This window comes from Sus scrofa, chromosome 13 (assembly GCF_000003025.6).
Source record: "Sus scrofa isolate TJ Tabasco breed Duroc chromosome 13, Sscrofa11.1, whole genome shotgun sequence".
Classification (NCBI taxonomy): Eukaryota; Metazoa; Chordata; class Mammalia; order Artiodactyla; family Suidae; genus Sus; species Sus scrofa.
Genome location: NC_010455.5, coordinates 26734098 through 26755602, shown reverse-complemented (window position 1 = coordinate 26755602; position 21505 = coordinate 26734098). Strand labels below are relative to the sequence as shown.

The 21505-nt window shown below is 42.4% G+C and overlaps 1 protein-coding gene across 5 annotated transcripts in view; it reads left to right on the top strand.

The window, feature by feature from the left end:
* ANO10 (anoctamin 10) overlaps window positions 1-21505 on the top strand; it is a 272066-nt gene extending 250561 nt beyond the window's left edge. For 4 of the 5 annotated variants that reach the window (XM_013981531.2, XM_021071718.1, XM_021071717.1 and 1 more), the window contains exon 13: window positions 21009-21505. In XM_013981531.2, the coding sequence (XP_013836985.2) occupies window positions 21009-21077 (69 nt within the window). In that variant the 3' untranslated portion in view covers window positions 21078-21505. Of the gene's footprint in view, window positions 1-19683; window positions 19744-21008 lie in introns of those variants that run through there. The other variant, XM_013981530.2, reaches the window with a different exon arrangement.

Here is a 21505-nt window from a genome sequence, read left to right as displayed (position 1 = left end):
TATTTCCAACTACACTTCTATTTTACAGATTCCATCTACATGCTGACCTGAGCATACACAGGGGGATGGGTATGCCGATCTGGGTCCCTGGGTGTCCAGCATTAAGGCACTGTCCACCTAAGCCTGGCCTCAGGCCACTGCTCTGCTGTGCCCATTTATAAACATGCTCAAGGCCCTCCAGAGCCCACATTCTTACTCTCCACTCTTCATATCTGGCTGTTTCCAAATTATACCCATTCAGTGACTCAGCAGCTGCCTTTTAAGTAGCATCCATTGTTACCAATTTTCCTTCCTCATCTTATAAAGGTATCCCTTTTAACCTTTCTTGTCCTGGATAATTTACAAACTTTCCTACTCCCCCTGTATGTGTTTAGTAAATTGCACTTCACTGCCATATTTAGGTTTGCTCATTCTTCAAGCTTTCCATCCTTGGAGATGCTCTTGTAAGCAGTCAACCCATCACTAGCCTTCTTTTCCATGTTTTAAGCTAGTCAAGCATCTGTGATTTTCCCACTACGTTTTCCATTTTCTTGTGCCCTTCAGAAGCCTTTATTTAACACACTCACATGGATTTCTTGCTTTTTTTTTTAATTAACTCTTAAATTTCCTTTCTAGAATTTTAAGCAACTTTTAAAATCCTGCTTAAACTTCTGCTTACAGGTCAGGATGGGGTTACTGTGGTGTATTCTAAAGCCAGGCTCCCTTAGTTGAAAGATTCTGCAGCAGAAAGTCTGAACCAAAAATTGGGATGAGACAAAACTTAAGCCCTGCCAAAAATTTTGAAAACACAGGCAAACCTTCACAGGATGGGAGCATGATCTGTCCAAAGCTGAATCTCACAGCACAGGTAAACCCAGGGGACAGCTGGGTGATGTGATGATAGTCCAAACCCAACACGGAGTCAGGACACACCATCAGGCAAGGGCTGGACAGCCACAGCTTTAGCAGCCCAGGAGATGGCCTGGGTGCAAGCCTCCTCTGAGCTGTGTGACCTTGGGCTGGTTTCTCAACCCCACTGTGCCTCAGTTCCATTTTTAAAATGTCAGTAGTGCCGTGTCTTAGAGCGGTTACGAGGAGCAAATGAGTTAGTATATGAACAGCACCTCCTATGTAATGTGTCGGTCACTGTTAATTAAGTTACATGCACATAGTAGAATGTAATATACATTAAAAGTTATGTCAACAGAGCAGGAGAAAAAAAGAGGTTTTGACATAAAAGCACAATTAGAAATGGAGGAAATGGGGAGGTGCAGGGGTGGGGCAAGATTCCCATGAGGCTGGCATAGAGGACCATGTATGAAGCATGGAGACCCAGGGACGCTGCCTGGGTCCCATAGCCCATGGGAAACAGTCTATACGGAGTGTATCCATTCCACACTGAGGCCTGGGGTGCCTGAGGAGGGGGTCTGTTATACTTCTCATTCTGTGATTTTGTGTGAACTTTGGATAAATGGGAAGGATCACATTTGGGGGGGCGGCATAATTTGGAGATATCAGTACCCACTGGTGGAGTATGAAAGGACAGAGGCGATGAGCAGCTCTGATAAGGGCTTTTTATTCCTAATAATGTTTCCCAAACCCAGGGAGGTGGGTCACTCTCTCCTCAGTTTTACTTTGTTATTTTTTGTTAGCATCCAGTGCCTTTCAGCCACTTGTGAGCTTCATGGCCGCTAGCATTGGCAGATAGATAATGATTTTAACAGCCCTCATTGACTGTAGTTGCTCAGATGTATGTGGCTCCCTGTTACTGAAGCATCAGCATAAGGGCATACTGGCTTCTGCCTCCATTTCAACTGGAAATTATTTATTTATTTATTTAGTCTTTTCTAGGGCCACACCTGCAGTATATGGAGGTTCCCAGGCTAGGGGTCTAATCGGAGCTGTAGCTGCCGACCTACACCAGAGCCACAGCAATGCCAGATCCGAGCCGCGTCTGAAACCTACACCACAGCTCATGGCAACGCCAGATCCTTAACCCACTTAGCGAGGCCAGGGATCGAACCCACAACCTCATGGTTTCTAGTCAGATTCATTAACCACTGAGCCATGACAGGAACTCCATGGAAATAATTTATATTCTCGAAAGATGTTTGAAGTTTTCCTTTGGAGTGCCTTTAACTTTTGGAAATTGTGCTCTGAAACCCAAATATACAGAAAACACAGGGTTCAAAAGATATTTTAAACTCTATTTATTAAGCTATAGATGTTTACAATATTTTGTTAGTTTCAGGTGTACAGCTTCAGATTTCTTCCCTTATAGATTATTACAAGATACTGAATATAGTTCCAATAAATCCTTATTGTTTTATCTATTTTTTATGTAGGAGTGTATATCTGTTAATATAGTCTTAATATATCCCTTCCCCTCCCTTTTCCTCTTTGGCAACTAGAAGTTTATTTTCAATGTCTGTGAGACTGTTTCTGCTTTGTAAATAAGTTGATTTGTATTATTTATTATTTATTTTAATTACTCAGTGAATTTTATTATGTTTATAGTTGTACAGTGATCATAACAACCCAATTTTATAGCATTTCCATCCTAAACCCCCAGCGTATCCCATCCCCCCAATCTGTCTTGTTTGGAAAACATAAGTTTTTCAAAGTCTGTGAGTCAGTATCTATTCTGCAAAGAAGTTCACTGTGTCCTTTTCTTAGATTCCACATGTAAGTGATAGCATATGGTGTTGGTGTCTTACTGTCTAAATGACTTCACTTAGCATAATTTCTAGGCCTGTCCATGTTGCTGCAAATGCTGTTATTTCTTTCTTTTTAATGGCTGAGTAATATTCCATCGTGTATATGTACCACTCTTCTTTGTCTACTCCTCTGTTGGTGGACATTTAGGTTGTTTCCATGTCTTGGCTACTGTATATAGTGCTGCAATGAACACAGGAGTCTGTGTATCTTTTTGAGTCATGGTTTTCTCTGGATAGATGCCCAGGAGTGGGATTGCAAGATCAAATGGTAATTCTATTTTTAGTTTTCTGAGGAATCTTCATACTGTTTTCTACAGTGGTTGCACTGATTTACATTCCCACCAACAGTGTAATAGGCTGTATTATTTTTTTATATTCCAAATATAAGTGGTACAATATGACATTTGTCTTTCTTTGCCTGACTTGCTTCACCTATTATGATAATCTCTAGGTCCCTCCATGTTGCTGCAAATGGCATTATGTCATTATTTTTTATGGCTGAGTAGTATTCCATTGTATATATGTACCACATCCTCTTTATCCAGTCCTCTATTGGTGAACATTTAGATTGCTTCCATGTCTTGGCTATTGTGAATAGTGCTGCTGGCTATTTTTTAGTCTCTATTTCCTCTCTGATCTTTATTATTTCCTTCCTTCTGCTGACTTTAGGTTTTGTTCTTCTTATTATAATTCTTTTAGGTAGTACATTAGGTTGTTTTTCTTATTTTTTGAGGAAGCCTTATATCACCATGATCTTCCCTCTTAGAACTGCTTTTGCTGCATCCCATAGACTTTGTATGGTTGTATTTTCATTGTCGTTTGTCTCAAAGTATTTTTTTTATTTCTGCTTTGACTTTATTATTGACTCATGGTGTTTTTATTAGTATCATGTGGTTTAGTTTCCATATAATCAAGTTTCTTTTCTTTTCTTTTTTTTTTTTAGTGTGGTAGATTTCTAGTTTCATGCTATTGTGGTCAGAGAAGATCCTTTAAATAATTTCTATCCTCTTAAATTTGTTGAGGTTTGTTTTGTGCCCTAGGATGAGGTGTATGCTAGAGAATATTCCACACAGGCTTAAAAAGAATGTCTATTCTGGTGTTTTGGGATGTAGGTCCTATAGATACCTGTTTTATTGTGTCATTTAGGATTTCTGTTGCCTTAGTTTTTGTCTGGAAGATCCATCCATTGGTGTCAATGGAATGTTAAAATCTCCTACTATTATCATATTCCCATCAATTTCTCCATTTATGTCCATTAGTATTTGTTTTATGTATTTAGATGCTCTTATATTGGGTGCTAAACATTAGCAAGTGTAATATCCTCTTCTTGTATTGATCCTTTTATCATTATATAGTGTCCTTCTTTGTCTTTCTTTATGGCCTTTGTTTTAAAGTCTATTTTGTCTAATATGAGTATTGTTATCCCTGTTGTTTCCATTTGGATGAAATATTTTCATCCCTCACTTTCAATCTATGTCTGTCTTTCATACTAAGGATTTCTTATATGCAGCATATCACAAGTTCTTGTTTTATTATCCACTCTTTGATCAGAGCATTTAGTCCATTGACATGTAAAGTAATTATTAAGAGGCATTATGTATTTTTGTATTTACTGCCATTTTAATCTTGTTTTCTAGTTGATTTTGTATTTCTGCTTTTGCTTCTTTTTGTTTTTCCTTTTGTGGTTTCACAGTTTTCTTATGTATTGTGCTTGAGTTCTCTGCTTAATGGTTTCTGGGAGTCTATCGTATGGGGGTTTTTTTTTGTTTTTTTTTTTCATTTTTCTTTTTTGGCTGCCCCATGGCATATGGAGTTCTCTGGTTAGAGATCAGATCCAAGCCATCAATGTGACCTATGCTGTCCTCCACATTTTGTGACTTTGGTGACCTATTTTAGATCCTCATGTTTATCCATTTGCTGTTCATTGTAGTTATAATTGCTTTCACAATTTTTTTTATCATTTTTTAATCTATGTACTGGCTTATTAAGTGATCTTCAATCCTTCTATATATTTACCTTTCCTAATGTGATATTCCCTTTTCTATAGATTCTTGCTTGTTTTCTATTTAGAGCTCTTTCAATATTTTTTTAGAATAGGTTTGGTATTGCTGTATTCTTTTAGTTTTTGCTTATCAGAGAAACAACAAATTTCTTCTATTCTAAATGATAATCTTGCTGGGTAGAGTATCGTAGATTACAGACTTTTCACTTTTGGGACTTTGAATATATCTTGCCACTCTATTCTGGCCTGCAAAGTTTCTGTAGAGAAATCAACTGATAGCCTTATGAGGGTTCCCTTGAGACTGACTTTTTTTTTCTCTTGCTGCCTTTAGAATCCTCTCTATATTGAACTTTTGCCATTTTAATTACAGTATGTCTTGGTGTGAGTCTGTTTGGACTCATCTTGTTTGGGACCTTCTGTGCTTCTTACCTGGATATCCCTTTCCTTCCTTAGATTTGTGAAGTTTTCCGCTAAATTTTTGATCCCCCTTTCCCTTTTCCTTCTGAAACCCCTATTATGTATAGATTAGCACATTTTATATTATCACATAGATCCTCTATGTATTTTTTTTAATTTGTCTTTTGGTCTGCTGTTCTGATTGAGTGATTTCCATTATTTTTTCTTCCAGATCACTTATTTGTTCTTCTGCATTATTATTATTATTATTATTATTATTATTATTTTGGCTGCCCCACAGCATATGTAGTTCCCAGGCCAGGGATCAGATCCAAGCCACAGCTGTAATCCATGCTGCAGCTGCAGCAATGCCAGATCCTCCAACCCAGTGTTCCAGGCCAGGGATTTAACCAACATCCTGGCACTGCAGAGATGCCACCAATCCTGATGTACCACAACAGGAACTCCCTTTCTTCTGCATTATTACATTGCTATTTAAGCCTTTAACCCAGTTTTTGTCTCAGAATTTGTCTAATTTTGATTGGCTCCTCCTCATGGTTTCTGATCTGCATTTCTATCAATGGTCTTTCTTAATTTGTTTAGCATTTTTATTAACTTCTTTTTGAATTTAGGGTCTGGTAGACTTAAAATATCTGTTACACTGTTTTTTCTTTCAAGGGATTTCTATTGTTCTTTTAATTGGGAATAGTTCCTCTGCTTTTTTATTTATGTTTCTCTGGTTCCATGAATTGAGGAGAAACAGTTATCTACTATGATCTTGAAAGGCTGTTTTTATGTGGAGCATCCCTGTGTAGACTCTGTAAGTCCAGTATTTTTGGTATGAGTTCTGTATTTAGTGTGGATGGCTGCTATGTCTTTGTTCAGAGTGTGCTGATTGTTGTCCCCTTGATGGGGGTGTGTGACTTTCCTTCTTGTGGTGACTGGAGCCTGCACTGGATGTTGGGTAGGGCCTCCTGTTTGCTCTGTGGTTGTCACAGCTCTGTCAAGGGCAGGGTCTGCTCACCAGTTGTTGGAATAGAAGCTCCCAGATTGGGTTCTAAGCTGTAGTGTGAGGTAGGTAGGACTGGAGCTCTCCCACTGGGAAAGAAGACACAGCATGATTCTACCCAGGATCTGTCCACTGGGACATGTGACTCTGTGATGCTACCTGTTACCTGGTGTGTGCGCCCAAAAAGTCAGATTCGTCTCTATTGCCAGAGCTCATGTATCAGCTGCACCTGCCTTCAGTATATGCACGCTCACAAAGTTTGAGCTCCTGAAGCCCACATAAGCTGCATCCCACTGTGAGTATGCTGACTGGGGTTCCTAGGGTAGACCCACATTGCCCAGTGTGTACTCCCTGTTGTAGCCTGGGTGTGCACACTCTAGGCCCTTTGGGCTGTCTCCTCTCCAGGTCTGTCTGCCAAAGCCCAAGTTTCAGCACCCAGGCACCACACACACCAGCAGACATGTGTCCCAGGCTGGGAGGTGGGGTGACACAGCAGCATCAGTGCTGGTCCCTCTCTATCCTGCTAGACAGCAAGCCAGCCTGGCACACTCCTTTTAGGCAAATTCTAGACCCTTGTATCTGCCGATCTGTCCCAGCAGACCTCCTAGCTGGCAAAGGAGGGTCCCAGAATGAAGGAACCTTGCTTCTTTCACAGCCTGCTCCCAGGGGCACAGGACCCACCCCAGTTCCCCTTTTTTCCCCCTTTGGTCTTACTTGGTTACCTGGGGATTTTTCTTGCAGCTTTAGTTGTAGAAGACCTGCCTACTTAGAGTTGGTATTCTGTGAGAACTGTTCTGATTATCCACGTATCTCGATGTATTTGTGGGAGGAGGCGAGCTGCATGTCCTCTACCCTGCTGTCTTGGTCTCCTCCCCAAAAAAGATGATTTAGGAAGTAGACATTAATTTTTTTCTTTTTTAAACTAAACTGACATTTACTTTCCCTAGTCAGCCCATGCAGTTAATGAACTCATGACACAGCATCTCCCTACCTGGGTAACCCGGCCCTGGCTGCCAGGTCTGGGAGCTGGGTTTGTACCTTCTTGGAAGAGTTTTGATTTTCTGCTTGATCCAAGCTGACCATTTTGCAACCTTTTGGTGGCCCTTGACTCCTCTATCACCCTTCTTCCATCCAGCTCCACCTGAAGACAGCCTTCCCCTTCACCAGAGCCACTCGAGAGCCTGGGGGGCTGATTTCTGTCCCCACTGGGTGATAATCTGAGGGGTGGACCCAGGCCTACACTGTTATCAGGGCAGGTGGCCATCTGGAATGCTGAAACCCTGTAACTTCTCACAGCCCATGTTATGGTGTGTTTTCTGTTATCCCATACATGTGACCAGCACATATGATCCAGAGTGACAGTGACATCAAGAACATGGATATGTCTCATTTACACACCCACCATAAAGGAGGCTTTACCTGTTCATGTTGCTCTTGCTAAGATTATCAGCTGAACTGTCATCTCTCTGACTGCTGCTACAGGCTCAAAGACATGTTGGCTGTTCTTGCGTAGCTATTTATGGAGTCCAACCCTGTGCCAGAGCTGTTATGGGCCCTGAGGGTAGAGTCATGAGGCCAGATACTAGATGGATTAGAACATTTAAAGTAGAAAAACCATGCATATAAACAATAAAAAAACAGACAGTAGAGGGAAGTGCAGGAATTAAAATAGAGGCCTGTGATGGTGACCGGCAGCTCCTCCGAGTGGAATGATCTGGGACAGCCTCTCTGGGAGGAGACAGGCTGAGGAGAAAACCTCAGAGGCAAGGCAGGTGAGACAGATGGTGAAGAGCCAGCAGGAGGCAGGATCTGGTGGTTAGGGAACAGAACCAAGGCTGGAGGGGGGCAGTGGTGGGAAGGCAGTGAGAGAAAAGTGCGGGCTTGACTTTCAGTCCCCAGACCTATGGGAAAGCTCTGTAGGTACATGTTCTGGCTCCTATCTTGAAACATGGTGAGGGTAGTTTGTGGACAGACATGGGAGAGTCTGGGAAATGGTTTCAACAGAGCAAGGGTGAGAGCCCGAAGCTGGGCAATGAGGAGTGGGGTGTACTTGGCAGTTGGAGGTGACAGGACCCCTGGATGGAGCAGAGAGTCATCCAGGGTAGTATCTAGGTTTGGGTCTGCACAGCCAGGTGGCAGTTGTTCCTGAGATAGGGATGAATGGCAGGAAAGCTGGCTGGGGTGGGATGTGGGGTTCAGAGCCCTGTTGAGTCTGTCAGCAACTCTTACAGTTTTACAGTTGTCAAATAGTAAAATGAGCCAACTCCTCCAACAGGAGAGGGGGTGGCTGTAATTCTGCCCAGGTGCTGCCCCTGTGCCTTCCTGCCCCTCCACCCTGTTGGGGGCTTATCAGGGCCTGATAGCACTGCCAAGTCTAGGACAGAGCTGGAGTTTTTCATGGTTCTATTAAAACGTGTTCAGAATGCTGCTTGTTTGAGGGACTTTCCTCTAGATCTAATAAAAAAATCATTTTTGTGAAAACATGGTACTTCAAAAGGCTGATTCTCTACTTTCCTTTGTCACCTGAACTGCCAGACTCTTGCTTAATTTTGCCCTGACCCTATCTGACCTCAAAAAGGTGGCTTAGGCCCATCAGTAACTTGTACATCAGTGACACAAATAGGGGAGACATGCTCAGTTGCCAAGGTGGACAGGTAGTGAGGGCATAGCTTGCACAATGGAGGCTCCTGTTCCTGCTCCCTTCCTTCCCGTCGCTAGCACTGTGGAAGTGGCTGCCTTCCAGGAAGTGGTTCTCCACCCCAGCTGCATGACCGAATCATGGGAGGGGGGGTGCATTCAAAGCCCCCATGCCTAGGCCATGCCCCAGCCCAATTAGAATGGAAGGAGGTAGGTGCATGTAGGGATGGGTGACCCTATGATGTCACCAGATGGCTAGTGGACTCCAGGGCCAGCTGTCCTGGGTACCATTGCTGAGCTGAACTGACCTAAGAATCCAGTTCCTTTTAAAGCTGCTGCCCTGGACTAGTTCCTCCCATCAGGAAGCCTACAGAAAGCCCCCATACCAACTTCAGCCACAAGAGGGGCAGACAGCAGAAGAGAGGCTACAACTCTATTGTCTGCTAAAAAGAGACCACACGAAGAACTGAATAAAAATTAAAAGGCAGCAAGCTATAACTCAGATAAGGGAACAAGAAAAAAAAAAAAACACAGAAAAACAGCTAAGTGATCTGGAGATTATCAGCCTCTAGGAAATGCCTTTAGACTGATGATGCTGAAGATGATGCAAGACACTGGAAATAAACTGGAGGCAAAGATTGATAATTTACAGCAAACACTGAGCAAAGAAATACAAGATTTAAGGATTAAGCAAGCAGAGATGCAAAATGCAATGACTGAAATTTAAAAATTCATTAGAAGCAACCACAAGCAGAATACAGGAGGCATAAGAACAAATTAGTGAGGTAGAGGACAGACTAATGGAAATCACTGATGTGGGACAGAAGAGAGAAAAAAAGATTGAAAAGAAATGAAGACAGTCTAAGAGAACTCTGGGTCAATGTTATATTCACCAACATCCATATTATAGGGGTGCCAGAAGGAAAAGAGAGAGAGAAAGGGACAGAAAAAATATTCGAAGAGATAATAGCCAAAAATTTCCCCAACATGGGAAAGGAACCACTCACTCAAATCCAGGAAGCACAATGAGTACCATATAAAACAAACCCAAGGAGGAACACCCCAAGGCACATATTAATCAAATTGACCAAAATTAAAGGCAAAGAAAATATATTGAAAGTAGCTAGGGAAAAGAAACAAATAACACACAAGGGAACCCCAATAAGGTTATTCGCAAATTTTTCAGGAGAAGCTCTGCAGGCTAGAAGGGAGTGGCACAATATACTTAAAGTGATGAAAGGAAAAAACCTCCAGCCAAGATTACTTTATTCAGCAAAGCTCTCATTCAGATTTGAAGGAGAAACCAAAATCTTTACAGATAAGCAAAAGCTAAGAGAATTCAGCAACACTATACCAGCTTTACAACAAATATTAACTCTAGGCAGAAAAGAAAAGGCTACAACCAGAAACAAAAATACTGCAAATGACAAGGCTCCCCAGTAAAGGCATATATACACTAAAGGTAAGAAATCATCCATGCACAAATATGCTACCAAAATCAGACATTGTGTGAAGAGGAGGGTACAAATGCAGGACAATGGAGATGCATTTGCAATTAAGAGACCAACAACTTAAAACAATCTCATATACATATAGACTCCTATATCAAATTTTCAGGGTAACTGCAAACCAAAAATCTATAATTGATACACACACAAATAAGAAAAATCAACTCAAATACAACACTAAAGAGGAGAAAACAAGAAAACAAGAGGAGAAAACAAGAGAAGAAGGGAAGAAACAAAGAGCAACAAAAGCAAATCCAAAACAGTTCATAAAATGGCAATAAAAACATACATATCAATAATTACCTTAAATATTAGTGGAGTAAATGCCCGAACCAAAAGACATAGACTGGCTGAATGGGTACAAAAACAAGACCCATATATATGCTGTCTTCAAGAGACCCACTTCACTTCTAGGGACACATAAAAATTGAAAGTGAGAGGATGGAACAAAATATTCCATGCAAATGGGAATCAAAAGAAAGCTGGAGTAGCAATACTCATATCAGACAAAATAGACCTTGAAATAAAAAATATTGTAAGAGACAAAGAAGGACATTATATAATGATCAAACGATCAATCCAAGAAGAAGATATAGCAAAATTGTAAATATATATGCACCCAATATAGGATCACCTCAATATATTAAAGCAACTGCTAACAGTGTTAGAAGGAGAAATTGATAATAACACAATAATAGTGGAAGACTTTAGCACTCCACTTATAGCAATGGACAGATCATCCAAACAGAAAATCAACAAGGAAACACAGGCCCTAAATGAAGCATTACACCAAATAGACTTAATAGATATTTATTGAACATTCCATCCAAAAGCAGCAGAATACACATTCTTCTCAAGTGCACACAGAACATTCTCTAGGATTGATCACATTCTGGGCCACAAATCAAGCCTCAGTAACTAAGAAAACTGAAATCATATCAAGCATCTTTTCTGACCATAACACTATCGACAAGATGAAAACTGAAAAAACCACAAGCACGTGGAGACTTAACAACATGCTACTAAACAACCAATGGATCACTGAAGAAATCAAAGAGAAAATTAGAAAATACCTAGAAGCAAATGAAAACAAAGATATGACACTCCAAAACCTATGGGATGTGGCAAAGGCTGTTCTAAGAAGAAAGTTTATAGCAATACAGGCCTACCTCAGGCAACAAGAAAAAGCTCAAATAAATAAGCTAACTTTACATCAAAAGCAGCTAGAGAGAGAAGAACAGATAAGACCTAAAGTTAGTAGAAGGAAAGAAATAAAGATCAGAGCAGAAATCAATGAAATAAAAATGAAGAAAACCATAGAAAAGATCAATGAAACCAAAAGCTGGTTCTTTGAAAAGAATTGATAAACAACAAAATTGATAAACACTTAGCCAGACTTATCAAGAAAAAAAGAGAGAGGACTCAAATCAATAAAATTAGAAATGAGGAGTTCCCGTGGTGGCGCAGTGGTTAACAGATCTGACTAGGAACCATGAGGTTGCAGGTTCGATCCCTGCCCTTGCTCAGTGTGTTGAGGATCCGGCATTGTCATGAGCTATGGTGTAGGTCGCAGACGTGGCTCGGATCCCGCGTTGCTGTGGCTCTGGCGTATGCTGGTGGCTACGGCTCTGATTAGACCCCTAGCCTCCTAGGAACCTCCATATGCCGCAGAGTGGCCCAAGAAATGGCAAAAAGACCAAAAAAAAAAAAAAGAAATGAAAAAGGAGAAATCACAACAGACATCACAGAAACACAAAGGATCATAAGAGACTACTACATGCAACTGTATGCCAATAACGGAAAACCTAGAAATGGACAAATTCTTTGAAAAGGACAATCTTCAAGACTAAACCAATATGAAATAAAAAAGATGAATCACAATCACAAGAACTGAAATTGAAACTGTGATTAAAAAACTTTCAACAAACAAAAGTCCAGGACCAGATGGCTCCACAGGTGAATTCTATCAAACATTTAGAGAGGAGCTAACACCTATCCTTATGAAACTATTCCAAAAAATCGCAGAGGAAGGGACACTCCCAAACTCATTCTATGAGGCTACCATCACTCTCATACCAAAACCAGACAAAAATACCACAAAGAAAGAAAATTATAGGCCAATTTCACTGATGAACATAGATGCAAAAATCCTTAACAAAATACTAGCAAACCGAATTCAACAATACATTAAAAGGATTGTACATCATGATCGAGAGGGATTTATCCCAGGGATGTAAGGATTCTTCAATATCTGAAAATCAATCAGTGTGATACCCCACATGAACAAACTGAAGAATAAAAACCATATGATCCTCTCAATAGATGCAGGAAAATCCTTTGACAAAATCCAACATCCATTTCTGATAAAAACCCTTCAGAAAGTGGTCTAGAGGGAACCTACCTCAATATAATAAAGGCCATGTATGAGAAACCCAGAGCTAACATCATCCTCAATGGTGAAAAGCTGAAAGAATTCCCGCTGACATCAGGAACAAGATAAGGATGCCCACTCTCTCCACTACTATTAACATAGTTTTGGAAGTCCAAGCCATGGCAATTAGAGAAGAAAAAGAAATAAACAGAATCCAAATTGGAAAGGAAGAAGTAAAACTATCACTGTTTGCAGATGACATGATACCATACCTAGAAAATCCTAAAGACGCTACCAGAAAACTCTTAGAGCTATCAATGAATTTGGCAAAGTCACAGGATACAAAATTAATACACAGAAACAGACTGCATTGCTCTATACTAACAATGAAAGATCACAAAGAGAAATTAGAGAAACAATCCCATTTACCATCACATCCAAAAGAATAAAATACTTATGAATAAGCCTACCTAAAGAGACAGAAGACCTGCACTCTGAACACTATAAGACACTGATGAAAGAAATCAAAGATGACACAAACAAATGGAAAGTCACACCATGCTCTTGGATTGGAAGAGTCAATATTATCAAAATGAGTATACTACCCAAGGCAATTTACAGATTCAATGAAATCCCTATCAAATTACCAAGAACATTTTTCCCAGGAGTAGAACAAAATATTTTAAAGTTTGTTTGGAAGCACAAAAACCCCAGAATAGCCAAAGACATCCTGAGATAAAAAATGGAATTGGAGGAGTGAGTGGGGTGGATTGGGAGCTTGGGGTTAATAGATACAACCTATTGCCTTTAGAATGGATTAGCAAGGAGATACTGCTGTGTAGCCCTGGGAACTCTGTCTAGTCACTTATGATGGAGCCTGATAAAGTGAGAAAAAAGAATGTATACATGTATGTGTAACTGGGTCACCATGCTTACAGTAGAAAAAAAAATTGTATTGGGGATATAAAAAATAAAAATAAAATAAAATAAAAATACAACAAAAATGGAATTGGAGGAATCATGCTCCCTGACTTCAGACTATACTGCAAAGCTACAGTCATCAAAACCATATGGTATTGGCACAAAGACAGAAATATACATCAGTGGAACAGGATAGAAAGCCCAGAATGAAACCCACGTACCTACAGTCAACTAATCTATGACAAAGGAGGCAAGAATATACCATGGAGAAAAGACAGCCCCTTCAATAAGTGGTGCTGGGAAAACTGGACAGCCACATGGAAAAGAATGAAATTAAAACACTTCCTAACACCCTACACAAAAATAAACTCAAAATGGATTAAAGACCTAGATATAAGATCAGACACTATAAAACTCTTAGAGGAAAACATACGCCAAACACTCCCTGACATAAACCACAGCAACATCTTCTCAGATCTACCTCCTAGAGCAATGATAATAAAACCAAAAATAAACAAATGGGACCTAAATAAACTTAAAAGTTTCTGCATAGCAAAGGAAACCCTAAACAAAACAAAAAGACAACCCACAGAATGGGAGAAAATCTTTGCAAATGAAGCCACTGACAAGGGATTAATTTCCAAAATTTATAAACACCTTCTGCAGCTCCATACCAAAAAAAAACAAACACCCCATCAAAAAATGGGTAGAAGATCTAAACAGACAGTTCTCCAAAGAAGACATACAGATGGCCAAAAAACACTTGAAAAGATATTCAGCATCACTCATCATTAGAGAAATGCACATCAAAACCACTATGAGGTACCACCTTACACTGGCCAGAATGGCCATCATCAAAAAGTCTACAAACAGTAAATGCTGGAGAGGGTGTGGAGAAGAGGAAGCCCTAGTGCACTGTTGGTGGGATTGTAAAATGGTGCAACCACTGTGGAAAGCAGTATGGAGATTCCTCAGAAAACTAAACATAGAACTACCATTTGATCCAGGAGTCCCTCTCCTGGGCATCTCATGGTTTTCCAGCGAAAACCATGACTCAAAAAGCTACATGTACTCCAGTGTCCATTGCAGCACTATATACAATAGCCAAGACATGGAAACAACCTAAATGTCCATCAACAAAGTGGATAAAGAAGAAGTGATACATATACACAAAGGACTATTACTCATCCATTAAAAGGAAAGAAATAGGAGTTCCTATTATAGTGCGGCAGAAACAAATCTGACTAGGAACCATGAGGTTACGGATTTGATCCCTGGCCTCGCTCAGTGGGTTAAGGATCTAGCGTTGCTGTGAGCTGTGGTGTAGGTCACAGATGCAGCTCGGATCTGGCGTGGCTGTGGCTGTGGCTGTGGTGTAGGCCGACAGTTGTAGCTCCAATTAGACGACTCTCCTGGGAACCTCCATAATGCCACGTGCGTCCCTAAAAAGGAAAAAAAAAAAAAGGAAAGGAAAAAAATAATGGCATTTGTAGCAACACTGAGGGACCTAGAAATTATCATGCTAAGTTAACTCAGTCAGACAGACACTAACATCATATGCTATCACTTACATGTGGAATCTACCAGAAAGGACACAATGAACTTCTTCACAGAACAGATACTGACTCACAGACTTTGAAAATCTTTCGGTGGTTTCCAAAGGAGACAGGTTGGGGGGGGGGTGGAAATATAAATACTATAAAATCGGGTTGTGATGATCACTGTACAACTATAAATGTAATAAAGTTCACTGAGTAATAAACAAATAGATAAAGCTGCTGCCCCAGAGAACAGCAGCCCAGCTCTACCCCAGACCCTGAACTCTGCACTTAGATAGCTTGGCAGCCTCCAGTAAATAGGAGATGAAAGCCAAGAGCTGCCCGTAGAGTCCTTCAGTGGGTGTTGTTCCTTTGGGGGAAGGGGTGATGGAGTAATTGCTAACAGATTGAAAATGGAGCGATGGTATAATTACTTGGCTGTGGCTTCCTGGGTGAGGTGACTAGAAAGACCCCAAAGCTGACTGTGGGCTCAGCGAGGGAGAGTCTCTGCTCCAGGCCTGGGGTGAAGCACCGTCTGAGGACTGTGGGAAACACAGCGGGCCTCAGGAAGCATTTCTGCATGTCTACGCAGGGAAGAGGGATCCAGTTCTCACCCTTTCTCAGAATAAGCTACACGTTTGGCTGCACACTTAGTGATTAGGTTCCCGTTACAGGTAGACCTCAGAGATACTGTGGGTTCAGTTCCAGACTCCTGCAGGGAAGCAAACACCACAATAAAGCAAGTCACGTGAATTTTTGTTTTCCCAATACATGTAAAAGTTACCTTTATGTTATACTGTAGTCTATTGTGTACAGTAGCATTATGTTTTTAAAAAAATGCTCACAACATGATAATTACAATAATTACATACCTTAATTAAAAAATGAGGCTGTTGGAAAAATGGCACCAATAGACTTACCCAAAACCAGATTGCCACAAACCTTCAATTTGTAAAACACATAATATCTGTGAAGTGCAATAAAATAAGGTTGGGCTATATAATCATCACTAATAATGATGCCAAAAATCAGTCTATGCTTTTTGAAGAGCCATTTGGAGCTTGAATGTGTTAATGATTCATGAGTTGAGGAAAATTTTGTTCTTTCTTCATTCTGATGCTTTTTATGGGGAAGATGTCAGCACTATTAACCTGCTTATATTTTAATAAGGTTTTGATCTGAGAATCCCCAAAGAAGACAGTCTATTTTTTTTAAGGGGATAATGTTGCTGCCTCCTACCCTACTCTCCAGGAAGGGGAGCTAAAGAGAAGATGCCAAAGAGCTGAGCTGCAGGAGGCAGCCTGGGCCCCTGGCAGGAACAGCACGTGCTCAACTCCACCCCGGCACCCTCAACTGGAGCCCATACCGCAGACTGGATCTGCCCATCGTGGCCTGAGATTCCAGCTCGCTTATTTATGAAAAATGGCAGACAAATCAGAGACTCCCAAGCCCAGGGCTGCCCATGGAGAAACCGAGCAGGCTTGTTAAAAATTCAGAGTCCTGGGCCCCTCTGCAAACTAGCATAATGACATCTTAGCATCTCAGGGAGGGACCAAGATTCCGCATTAAACAATATCTTGGGATTCTTAAGTGGCCACAGGACCAAATGATCATCAAATTTCCTTCAGCTTGGAAATTCTGTGCTTCTGGAGCTAATTCTGCCATGGGCCTCTGTTTCACCAGCAGGAGAGGATGTGGGAAGCTCGCTGGGGATGGGAAAGTTACATGACCACAGTCTGAGGGGAACCAGACCCAGGAGCAGTGGACAGCATCTGGTTGACCCAGGAGCAGCCATTTCAAGGCCAGATGATACCTGACCCTATGTTTCAGACAGGAGCTGTGGATGCCTGCCCCATGTGTGCAAATCCAGTTTAACTCTTCACCTTGGGCAGGCAGGCTGTTGCAGCTCCTTTCCTCTTAGCTGCTGAGGCTTCAGCTACAGGTCTTAAGTTATAGGTCTGCCCTCCAATCACCATGTCCTATAGGGAGTACAGGAGAAACGGGGAAACAGGCTGAGCCCCAGCTTCCCCCACGGCCTGGGTGAAGGCCAGGTAAAGGCCACGGAGCCCAAGCCTCCCCATCCACCATGAGGGCAGGTGGGGTAGGTAGGATAGGGTTGGCCCAACCCATGAGGCTATAGGACCTGTCACTCCTTGGCTTCAAAAGAAGCCTTGCTCAGAATATTCAGTGGAGGAAAGAGAGTCTCTTCAATAAGTGGTACTGGGAAAACTGGACAGCTACATGTAAAAGAATGAAATTAGAACATTCTCTAACACCATACACAACAATAAACTAGAAGTGGATTAAAGACCCTAAATGTAAGTCTAGATACTATAAAACCCCCAGGGGAAAACATGGACAGAACACTCCTTGACATAAATCATAGCAATATCTTTTTGGATCCACCTTCTAGAGTAAAGAAAATAAAAGCAAAAATAAATAGGACCTAATTAAACTTAAAAGCTTTTGCACAGCAAAGAAAACCATAAAAGAAAAGACAACCCACAGAATGGGAGAAGAAAATCTTTGCAAACAAAGCAACTGACACGGGATTAATCTCCAAAAAATACCGACAGTTCATACAGCTTTATATCAAAAAACCAAACAACCCAGTTAAAAAATGGTCAGAAGAGCTGGAGTTCCTGCTGTGGTACAATGGGTTAGGAATCTGACTGCAGCTGCTTGGGTCACTGAAGAGGCACAGGTTCAATCCCCAGCCCAGTGCAGTGGGTTAAAGGGTCCGGCATTGCCACAGGTGCAGCCATAAAATTTTTTTAAATTTTAAGTGGTCAGAAGACCTAAATAGACATTTCTCCAAAGACAGATGACCAAAAAGCACATGAAAAGATGCTCAGCTTCACTAATTACTAGAGAAATGCAAATCAAAACTGCAATAAGATATCACCTCACACCAGTCAGAATGGCCATCATCAAAAAGTCTACCAACAATGATTGCTAGAGAGGGTATGGAGAAGAGGGAACTACACTCTTTGGTGGTCATGTAAATTTGTGCAACAACTATGGAGAGCAATATGGAAATTACTTAAAAAACTAAATATAGAACTACCATATGACCCAGCAATCCCACTCCTGGGCCTATATCCAGAGAAAACCGTCAATTGAAAAGGTACAGGCAGCCCAGTGTTGATAGCAGCACTATTTACAATAGCCAAGGCATGGAAGCAAACTAATGTCCATCAGCAGAGGAATGGATAAAGAAGATATGGTACGTACACACAATGGAATATTATTAGTCTGCCATAAAAAGAAGAAATAATGCCTTTTGCAGCAATATGAGTGGAGCTAGAAATTATCATAATAATTGAGGTCAAAGACAAATAGCATATGAGATCACTAATAGGTAGACTCTAATAAAAAGTAATAGAAAAGAATTTATTCACAAAACAGAAACAGACTCAAAGATTTCAAAACTAAACTTAGAGTTACCAAAGAGGAGGCACTGAGGAGAGGGATAAATTGAGAGTCTAGGTTAGCATATACATACTACTATGTATATAATAGATAAGTAACAAGGCCCTACTGTATAGCACAGGGAAACCTACTCAATTCTATGTAATAACTTACATGGGGAAATAATCTAAAAAGGAATGAATATACGTATATATATCTATAACTGATTTCCTTTGCTGTACACCTGCAACCAACACAACATGGTAAGTCAGCTATACTCCAATTTTTAAAAAAAAAGCAGCAGCATCCTTGCTCTAGGACGGATAAGGAAAGGGCATCAGTGAGACAGGTGCTCTGTGCAGACTGGCTGAGGCAAGAGGGGATGGGTCCCTGCTTTGCTTCCAGCAGCACAGTTCACTGCAGGTGACCCCATGATGTCCTGGACACCCCAGCCCTTAGGAGCTGCCCTGACAGGGTGGGAGTCCAGCCCACTGGGTTCTGGACTCCCCACATGGGCCAAGCCCCTGACCTTGGCCCTGAGAGAAGGGGTGTCTCCAAAAAGTCAGATAATTCACTTGGGAAGTTGTTCAGGGCAGAGGGGCCCATCACGTGGATCCCCTCGGCCTGGCTACCGTGGGCAAGAGGTCTGCCGGACACTCTGCAGTCCTTGGCCTGACGGCGAGGGGCTCTGGCCACAACCACACACAGGTGGGGGAGCTATTTGTACTTTGCAGGGAGCCTCAAAGGCTCCTTTCCATCAAAACCCATTTGGTCAAAACCCATTTGGATTATTTTCCTCCCCATGTGAAGGGGGAGGTGTGGCTAGAAGATTCTATGACAAACTAGGGAATATTTTATCCTCATTATGGGGCTAGTTTAGCTAAATTTATTTAGCTTTTAATTTCTTGCAGTTACTTGTCAAACCAGGAAATAGATTCATATTCTCTGTCCCCCTACCTTATAAAAAGACATTTCAAAAGGTCTCATAAGTATTAAATGACACCAGCTAGAAGAGTCTGCAATGAAGCTGGGGTAAAATATTACATTTTTCCTGCGTGGAGGTATTTTATATCAGTAGCAAGCAAGCGATGTGGGCTCCTGAGAGGACAGGAAACATGAGTGATGGAAAAGGTAGCAGATACAAAAAATGACTTCTAGAAAGATTCAGATGGCGTGGCCTTTCTGCTTCCCCAGGACTGTGAACTAAATCACACTGGCTCCATCACCTCGTCAGGCTGAAGTCTGCATAAATCATCGCAGCTGAGGGTCATTTGGACAGGTCTGGCCTGAGCCCAGTGTCAACTCCTATGCCCACCCCCTGCTCTAAGCCTGCTGAAATGCTGTGTCCCCTACAGGAAGAGCCTGCCTTCCTCCCGCCCCCGCAGCACCCTCTCCCATCAGAAGTCACCCAGATAAGGAGGAGTCAGCCTCCCAGGGCCCACCTCTAAGCCACACTGTGGAAGACAGACCAGGCTCAGAAATGATGAGACAGGAGTGAAGGGGGGGCTCCCTGGATACTGCAGATCTAAGGAGCCTTCAGAGAGGAAAATGGTTTGGAGCAGGAGGCAGAGGCTTTCAATTTAAAGTCTGAAAGGGCCTCCTTTCCTTGAAAGTGAAGGGAGTGTGCCATCCTGTCCAGTCCATGTGGTGCTTGGGGCTCCCAAGAGGGGCAGCCAGGTACCCCGGGCACCAGCAGTGTTTGTGCTGTTTTGTTTTTCCTGCAAGTAAACAGCTGTTACCAAAAATCTGTGTGTATGTGTGTTTTAAGCCAAATTCCAAAGGGGTTATTCATTGAGTCAGTAAATAGAGCAGAGCTGTACTCACATTTTCCAGCTCCCATGGGACAGAGGTGGCTGGGGCCTGCGGGAAGGTGTGGCCCCAGGGATGGAGCAGCAGGACTTTCTGCCCACCTGGCCTTGATCCTGGGCACAGGGTCCTTCCTTCTGACATGTCCCTTTGGGCCTTCACAAGCTGTCCCTAGTGGTATTGGATGTGGCTGTTGGGACAAAGGACTGGTAAAAATGTCTGTTCTTTTGGAGCATCTGCTCAGGGCCAGGGACTTCATGTACAGAAACACCCCCACCCCACCCGCCATCTTGCAGAATGTGCAGCATTGCACAACACAGGCTGGAGGAAGTCACATTTCCAAGGTCACTCAGTGTGCAGCGGCAGAGCAAGGACTTGGCCCCAAGTTAGTGCTCCAGTCCCCCAGCTCTGTCCTCCCCCTTCTGCTCCTGGAGGTCCAAGGAGGAAGACATGCCAGCTGCTTCTCATTGCAATGTCTTTAAAAATCCCTGCTGAGCTTGGTTTACACAACATTTCCACCCACATCCATCATTTCCCATCCCTCTGGGTCAGAAACAGGAACCCTGGACTCCCGGGAAGCCTTGGCAGCATCAGAGGTCATAGCTCCTTGGGTCAACAGAGCTTATAGAACCAAGAGGGTATGGCCCGCGCTGCCCTTGAGGTGCCAGGCTCAGGCTCATGTGTCTCACCCGTGTCCTGTGTTCTCTCAACAGCAGATGAAGCTCGTGGCTGAGAACCTGAAGGAGGAATGGAGGGAAGGTGGGAAGGAGAAGACGCCTTGAGTGCAGCAGAGTGCAGACCTCCCTCTGCAGGTCCCGCCCCTCCCGGCCCTGCTCCTTCCAGGTTCCCGCCTGAGCCCCACCCGCCACTCCAGCTGCCTGACCACATGCTCCAGAACCACTGCTGCTCCAGCCCCGCACATGGATGAACCACCAGCTCCCCATGTCACTCCTCACAGTGACTGTCAGCCTATGGTGGGGGGGTGGCAGGTCAAGGCATGTGCCCCGCACCCAGTTCCCTCACAGGCTCCTCTCTGAAGGGGCTTCCTGCCGCGCTCCAGTGAGAGTCACAGGCACAGTGAGGCAGTGTTTCCAACACTTGGAACTCGAAATACCTCTTTTCTGGTTCTATTCTGCAATGTTAACAGCTCCTCTATCAACCAAAACAGTAGTAGCAGAGCTATTAAAGGCCACGAGCATGTCTGACTCTT